Source organism: Perognathus longimembris, chromosome 8, assembly GCF_023159225.1.
Source record: "Perognathus longimembris pacificus isolate PPM17 chromosome 8, ASM2315922v1, whole genome shotgun sequence".
In the NCBI taxonomy this organism is placed as follows: Eukaryota; Metazoa; Chordata; class Mammalia; order Rodentia; family Heteromyidae; genus Perognathus; species Perognathus longimembris.
The window spans coordinates 60,478,294-60,486,192 of NC_063168.1; the positions used below are offsets into that span (position 1 = coordinate 60,478,294).

The following is a 7,899-nucleotide window of genomic DNA, read 5'->3' on the forward strand; positions in this document are numbered from 1 at the left end:
TGTCCCTGGCTTCTTTTTCCTCAAGGCTAACACTCTACCACTTGAGCCATAGTGCTGCTTCTGGCTTTTTCTATATATGTGGTGCTGAGTAATCAAACCCAGGCCTTCATGTATACAAGGCAAGCACTCTACCACTAGGCCATATTCCCAGCCCCTTAAGTCGTATTTTTATTTTTAATTTTTTTAATATTTTAACTATATCTCAGCAAAATAAAAGGAATGTTTCCCTTCTTGTCTCCATCATTCTAACTGGCATTTCTGAACTGACATTATGAGGACTTCCATCACACAACTACTTCTCCAGCTTGGAAAGTTAATAACTGGTTTGTTTTTCTCCTTAGACCATAATCACATGCAGCTTTTTACTATATACATGGGCATCTGTTGTCCCAGCATTCTGTAAGCTTCTTTTAAGGTATAATACCACGCAAAAATACTTCTCCCACCTTTTAGTAGTGACTACTACCAGACTTATCATAATGAACTAGAAAACAAATGTTTCAGATAACAAGCAGCACAGGAGTGTTATCCAGAAAAGGAAGGAAACAAAATAGTTGAGTTCTGGGACATATTCCTGGCTCTGGCATAAAGAAGAGGTAACTTAAGGGAAGTATGAAAATTATCACACCAAAAGAGGGGGAAGAAACCACATTCTAATCAAGTTCAAAGCAAATCCATTATAAACAAATACTTAAAAGCATCCGAGGGGTTGGGGGGAGAATAACACTATATAGAAAGGAACCAAGATTTTATTACAAACTTTTTGTTAGAAACAAACCAGAAGCCATGTGCTGATGGCTCTCAACTGTGATCCTAGCCGCTCAGGAGGCTGAGATCTTGGATCTTGGTTCAAAGCCAGCCCTGGCAGACACCCAAGAGACTTAATCTCCAGCAACCAGCAAAATGCCAGAAGTGGAGGAATGGCTTAAATGATAGACCACTAGCCTTGAGTGAAAAAGCCAAACGAGCATGAGGCCCTGAGTTTAAGCCCAGTGCCAGACAGCACCCAAAAAAGGGGGTGTGGGGGGGGAGGAGGGAAGGAAAGGAAAAAAGCTAGAAAATGAAATTTTAAGGGCTTGAAAAAAATCATAAAATTGTATACCCTTTGGATATGAAGTAGAAACCAGAATGGTAGTATATGTCTACAATCATAGCTGCACTTGATACATGGGGGCAGAATTACAAATTCAAACCCAGCCTGGGCTACATGGTGAAATACTACTAATTCAAAAGACAAATGCGTGTGTGCACGTACACACATTCATTTCCCATGCATAAAGGTGGACTGCTCAAGTAGTACCTCTGATCCAGAAACTTTAGTGTTTCTTGAATGCATGTGAATATGGATAAATAAACAAACTAAAAAATACGTCCCAAAAATATATCAGGATGAGGATTTTCCTGTCAAATGGTCTGGAAGACCTCCCTAAGGTGGTAATGTGCAAAGATGTGAGTATATAGTGAGACTTTAATATGAGAAAAGACCACAACATATTCATTTTTACTGTCTCATACCTAAGTACATCTTTTGGCACGCATAAGTTCTAAATAATAGAGTTCAAAGATATGACACTGTAGAAGACTGGCTTGGAGATTATCTGTAAACTTGAAAGTAGCTTCATCTTAAGACAAAATGACTTTTGGTATGAAAAGTGTACAAATCCTTATGAAAATTATGTAAGAATTATTTAAAGCACATTTCATGTGTCTTTCCATTAAGTCATGCATGCCTACAAATTTAGGTTAGGTATCATAAACAATTTTAAAATCATTCTGTGAAGATAGAGGTAGCTGCTATTAACTTGGCTATTGAACTTTTATTAACAAATAACATTTATGGGATGCAGTGTAATGTTTAAGTACATGCATTTTGTAATTATTAAATCAATATAATCAATATACCTGTTAATGTTAAATATTTTGTGTGAGAACATTCAAAATCCTTCTATTTTGAAATATGAAACAAAGTTTACTGTAGTTACACTTCTACACAATATGATACAGACTTTATTCTTTCCAATTCTAGCTCTTTTTATACCCATTTACCAATGTCTTACTTTCTTCCTTCTACTTCCCCCCTTCAGCCTCTGCTACCACCATACTCTACTTCTAGAGTTCAGCTTTTCAGATTCCACAAATAAATGAGATCATATGGTATTTGTCTCTCTGTTCCTGGCTTACTTCACTTAACATAATGCCCTCTGAGTTCATCCCTGTTTTTATAAGTGACATCTTGATTTTGAAATTACTCTCAACCTTTTAAATGTGACATACACAAATGCCAAGGGGAGCAGAAATGGTTGAGGAATACAGGCAGTAGGAATAATAAATTAGTATAATGAATTTTAATTGGGTATTAACTAATGTGCAATCTACTGTTACAGGGGCTTAAGATATCTCAGAAGCTTGAAGCCAGAAGAAGAAGGGTCTATTAAAGCCAAAGGCAACATATTCCTTGACTTTTGGCTAAAGCTAACTTGACCTCTGATTACAAGAGTCTCATCCCTCTAAAATTTGCCATTCCTTGCTTTGGTTAGAATAATCTCCAATCTGTAACAGCCACCTCATTGTCAAGAAGTTAAAAGCAATTGATAAGTTGTTCTGGTAACACCTGTCAGTGAATTAACTCAGAGCACAAAACCCAGGCATTTCAGGGCTTGACAAGTATTATTAAACTGTTTTGCAAGAGAAAAAGCTGGTTCAAAGAGGGAAAGGCTGTCAAGGTAATACAATCGGGCCTTCTGCCTCAAATACCCAGGCTCTAAAGGCAGCATAACTTCGTGTGACAGCAAAGGCTTCAGGGCCATCTATGAACATGGATTGTGTTCCTTTCTGTCCCAATTCAACAGTGTTGTGACATTTTTTTAAGCTGCAAATGTGTTTTCAATTGAAATGTATTTCTTTTGCATGATTTTGTCTGGGTCTTCCCCTTCATTAGGAAGTTTATACTATTTTCACTTTTATATTGATAGCAAAAGTTTCTACCAGTACTGTGTTGTTTTTTCTTCGAGTGCTTTGTCTGTTTTAGGGACCTTCCTCCTACTACTACTGCTTAAATTAAGGAAAATCATATTCATGCTTTATGTCCAGGGAATAGTACTTTCTGTGAGTCCTTTCTGAAATCCAAGTATAATTTCATGATTCAATAAGGTAAAAAATTAGGAAGACCTAATTGAAAGTAAACTAGAATTAGAAAGCCTGCTTGTGATTAACTGTTCAGTTGTTCCCTCTATTCTCGTTAAATTTCTTTTTTGTAATTTATTTTATTTTATTTATTTATTTTTATTTTATTTTATTTTTTTTTGGCCAGTCCTAGGCCGTGAACTCAGGGCCTGAGCACTGTCCCTGGCTTCGTTTTTGCTCAAGGCTAGCACTCTGCCACTTGAGCCACAGCGCCACTTCTGGCCATTTTCTGTATATGTGGTGCTGAGGAATCGAACCCAGGGCCTCATGTATACGAGGCAAGCACTCTTGCCACTCGGCCATATTCCCAGCCCCTTTTTTGTAATTTAATATGTGATAAACTATATCATGTAGGTAACTATGTATAAACTATCTTTAGCTTGGATTAAGCAGAAGTAGACCATAAAACACAGTGCTGTAATGCAGGCAGAAGGCACAGGGAGCAGGGAAATTGAAGCAAGGAAGGAAGAAGAGCCCATACTAAGTTACTGGCATTCTGGAGTTGGCCACTCCTCAGAGCAACTGGTTATTCATTCCTTGAGAACAGCATAAAGAAACAGCATAACAGAAACAGAAGCCCTCAAGTGGGAAGAGCACAGCATTGCACAAGGCTCCATTAGTGGTCTCAACCTGCTAGAAGCCAGGTCCTACCCAGGAAAAACTGGTAGCTAGAAGTCAGACAGGAAAGGCAAATGAATCTAAAATAGTGACAACTGATTTGCTATAATACATTAATATATTCTTTTTTAAAAATTTTTATTGTCAAACTGATGTACAGAGAGGTTTACAGTTTCATATGTTAGGCATTGGATACATTTCTTGTACTGTTTGTTACCTCCTCCCTCATTCTCCTCGCCTTCCCCCTACCCCCCCATGAGTTGTTCAGTTCATACACCAAACAGTTAGCAAGTATTGCTTTTGTAGTCGTTTGTCTTTTTTACCCTGTGTCTCTCGATTTTTGTATTCCCTTTCAGTTTCCTAGTTCTAATACCAGTATACACAGTTTCCAATGTACTCAGATAAGATACAGAGATAGTGCAGGTACACCATAGGAAGGGGATACAAGAAAATCATCAATAATAGAAGCTACGGTTACACATAGCACGTTGAAAGTAGTTACAACAGTGATGTAACAATCGTTTCCATAACTTGGAGTTCATTTTACTTAGCATCAACTTATGTGTTCATAAGGGTATAGCTATTGGGCTCTTGTGATCCTCTGCTGTGACTTGCCTGAACCTGTGCTAATTATTCCCTATGAGAGAGACCATAGAGTCCATGTTTCTTTGGGTCTGGCTCACTTCACTCAGTGTAATTTTTTCCAAGTCCTTCCATTTCATTAATATTCTTACTGTATATACTACGTGCATAAATATGTAAAGAAATTTTTGCTAACTACCATTCTCTGTGGCTATCTGTCATAAGCAATTTTCTGTGCATTTACACATCACAACAACATATATAATTATACAGTAAATAAAGACATTCTGTCAACCATAAACTGCTTATGTGATGGGATCCCATCAGAGCATAACACCTAGTGGCATAACCACTTTAGTTTGTGTAAGCATACTCTGATAGTCAAAAAAGCAACAGAAACACCCAGTTCTCAGAATGGATCCCTATCCTTAAGGAACACAATGGTATACATACACAGGGCTCTAGTGACTCATTCCTGAAATCCTAGCTACCAAGCAGGCTGAGGTCTGGAGGATCATAGATCAAGGCCACCCTGGGCAGAAACATGTGAAACTCCATTTTCTACAGTAACCAATGCAAAACAGGACTGGCAGTGTGCTTGGAGTGGTAGGTTGTCAGTTGAGCAAGAAAGCCCAAATGGGCTTGAGACCCTGAGTTGAAACTCCAATACTGCAAAAAAAAAGAAAGAAAAAAGACATGAACCAAGCCAGATGATATGCCTACAATCTAACATTTGGGAAGCTGAGACAAGAGGATTGAAAGTTCAAAGCCAGTCTGAGTACATAGCAAAACTCTGTCAACAAAACAAAAGCATGGGTCAGATCATTGTTGCTCCTTGTTCTGTAACCTGGTTTTTTGTTGTGTTTTTTACTTATTTGCATCAGGTTTGAACTCTATCCCATTGTCAGCAAGTTGCCCTATAGAAAGAGTATATTAGGAAACGATCAAGACTTGTTGAATGGCTGCTTGAATGAAGGAATAATTGAATTATAGTTTGAATTCTTGCTTAAGGAAAAAGAATACCATGAAAACTGGGAATATAGTCGGCAAAATAAAACATGGAAAACATGGAATTGTTTCTGCCAGTCATGTACACTCATGCCAGTCTCCTTCCACAAATCAGCACCTCCACATCCTCAATTCAGAAGCAAGAATAGATATTAGACAGAGGAGGCATAGAAAAAGACACCAGTGGCTTTTACAGATTCATTTCATTAGCAAGCATTCATTAACCTAAAGCTAAGAGACAGGATCTGGGATAAAATGAAAGAACCTAACAGACTTCATCCCTGTCCTCACCTCATGAAGGATATGTCAACTATTAAAGGAAGAGAGAAACAAAAGCAAAGGGAAGATGGAAAAGGAAAAAAAATTGTAAACTACCAAAGAAGAAGTGAAGTTCAGTGATGGGTGAATTAATATAGCACTTACATTAGTGTCAGTTGTTTAGAAATGAGTTTAAATCTCAGCCATATGCTTCCACATCAAACACACACTACTGATTTCACCCCTTCCCTACATATACATACAACCTGAAATCTGGTGATATTTTTCCTTATATACCACAGCTAATAATATACTTGATTCAAACCAGTGAGTTGTGACCTAGATCTAAATATAAATATAGTGGAAGTTATATGTTTCACTAAATGACAGTCGTACTAATTAAGTTTTTTGGCCTATTTTTAGCTACTTTGGGTATTTTCTTTTTAAAGTTGTTATGAGTGTTGTTTGTAGCAGAATTGATAAGTCAAGAATGCACATAGTTCCTAAATTACACAGATTACTCATCATTGCCTGTTCATAACAGAATCCTAAAATGTTTAAGATTTCTGATGCAAATCAAAATCCCATCATCACTTGTCATTGCTAAATTAAATGACAGGATAATAACATTACATTAAAACCATTTTTCTCTTGATTGAGTACCTTTTTCAGAAGTGAACCTTCTAGATGTATATTTTTTCCCTCAGTACTATAAATGTATTTAGAACCCAAGATAAAAATAGCATTGAAAAGGGGAGGAGTGGGATGTTTTCAAATTATTGATGAGTCTCTTTTGAATCTCAACTATATTTGACAGTTCACTGTAACAGAATAGAAATGGGTAGCCAGATTTATCGACACTTTTGAACCACTTAAAGGAGGCTCACAAGTTTATCTTGGTCTTTATTGAAGCAGTCATATGTTCTTGGCAACTACAAATTGTCAACCCATTGCAAACAAGCAGGATGGACTAGTACCAAAACCTAATCCTACCTTCCCAATGCCCTTCTCCCACATCACCTCTAAACAAATAGTAATTTATAGTACCCAAAATTGCAAGTTCCCTCTTGTTAGGTTCCGTGCATGATTACTCACCAGAATCCTAGTATACCTCCAGCTTGATAAGGTAACCCCATAGACCCAGAAAGAAGCATGCATTGACTTCACCCCACTTACTAAGTCCTGCTGTGAATATAGCTCTGGGTAGATATTGGGAAGATAAGTATAAAACAGAGATAGCAATGAATATAACCCTGATGTGGAACAGACATGAGGAACTGACATCTAAAGTCAAGAAACAACAGTGGGCTATGGGGGACACAGGAACTCTTTAGGAGAGATGCATCTTTGGTGATGGTGCAAACTCCTATGTGTCTTAAAGGAAAAGCAGTCATCTGGCTGCAGCTTACAACTTCCTCTCTCCTAAAATTAGGGGGCAAAAATTAATTGACTGTAATTACCAATATACTTTTTTTTCCTTCTCTTTTACAATAGTCTTACTTCTCGTTTGCCAAAAACTGGAGAAACCATCCACGGGCATAAATTTTTTATTGGCTTTGGAGGAAAAGGTGCCAACCAGTGTGTCCAAGCTGCTAGGCTTGGAGCAAAGACATCCCTGGTGTGCAAGGTAAGCATAAAGCATGGTGGAGAGGATTCTAGAGAAAGGACTCTGGTTTTAAGATGAGTTCATTATTTCTATTTTCCTTAACCACTATAAAATGGCCAACTTAGTGCATTTAGTGCCATGCAACCACCACTACTGTCCAGTTCTAGATCATTGCCCTCATTCCAAAGTCAAAGTTCTTCCCCTTTAAGCAGTTTCTTCCCATGTCCTCCTCCTCATGGGTTCTGTAAATAATAACAATCTGCCTTCTGTCTCTATGGATTTATCTATTCTGGATGTCATATAAATGGAATATGTAATACGTGACATTTTATATCTGGCTTCTTTAATCTAGCATAATGTTTTTCAAGATTTATCCACCTTGCAGCAACTATCAGTATTTCTTTTTGTTGCAAAATTATACCCCATTGTATGAATATACTACAACTTGTTTATCAATAAAGGTTTTGATGGATACTTGGGCTGTTTCTACTATCTTGGCTACTGTGAAATAGAGGACAGTGAACATGTATATTTGTGTGCCTTTGAGTACCTTTTTAAACTGTTTTGAAGGTTTATTTTTAAACATAAGAGAAAGTAGTCTTCCTTATCCTTTATATTTGTTTCTACCTCACTGAGCCCTCTGG

The 7,899-nt window shown here is 37.4% G+C and overlaps 1 protein-coding gene across 2 annotated transcripts in view; it reads left to right on the forward strand.

Annotated features, from left to right (window-relative positions):
* Rbks (ribokinase) overlaps window positions 1-7,899 on the forward strand; it is a 69,284-nt gene that overhangs the window by 5,590 nt on the left and 55,795 nt on the right. For both annotated transcript variants that reach the window (XM_048353210.1, XM_048353211.1), the window contains exon 2: window positions 7,144-7,276. In XM_048353210.1, the coding sequence (XP_048209167.1) occupies window positions 7,144-7,276 (133 nt within the window). The remainder of the gene's footprint in view (window positions 1-7,143; window positions 7,277-7,899) is intronic.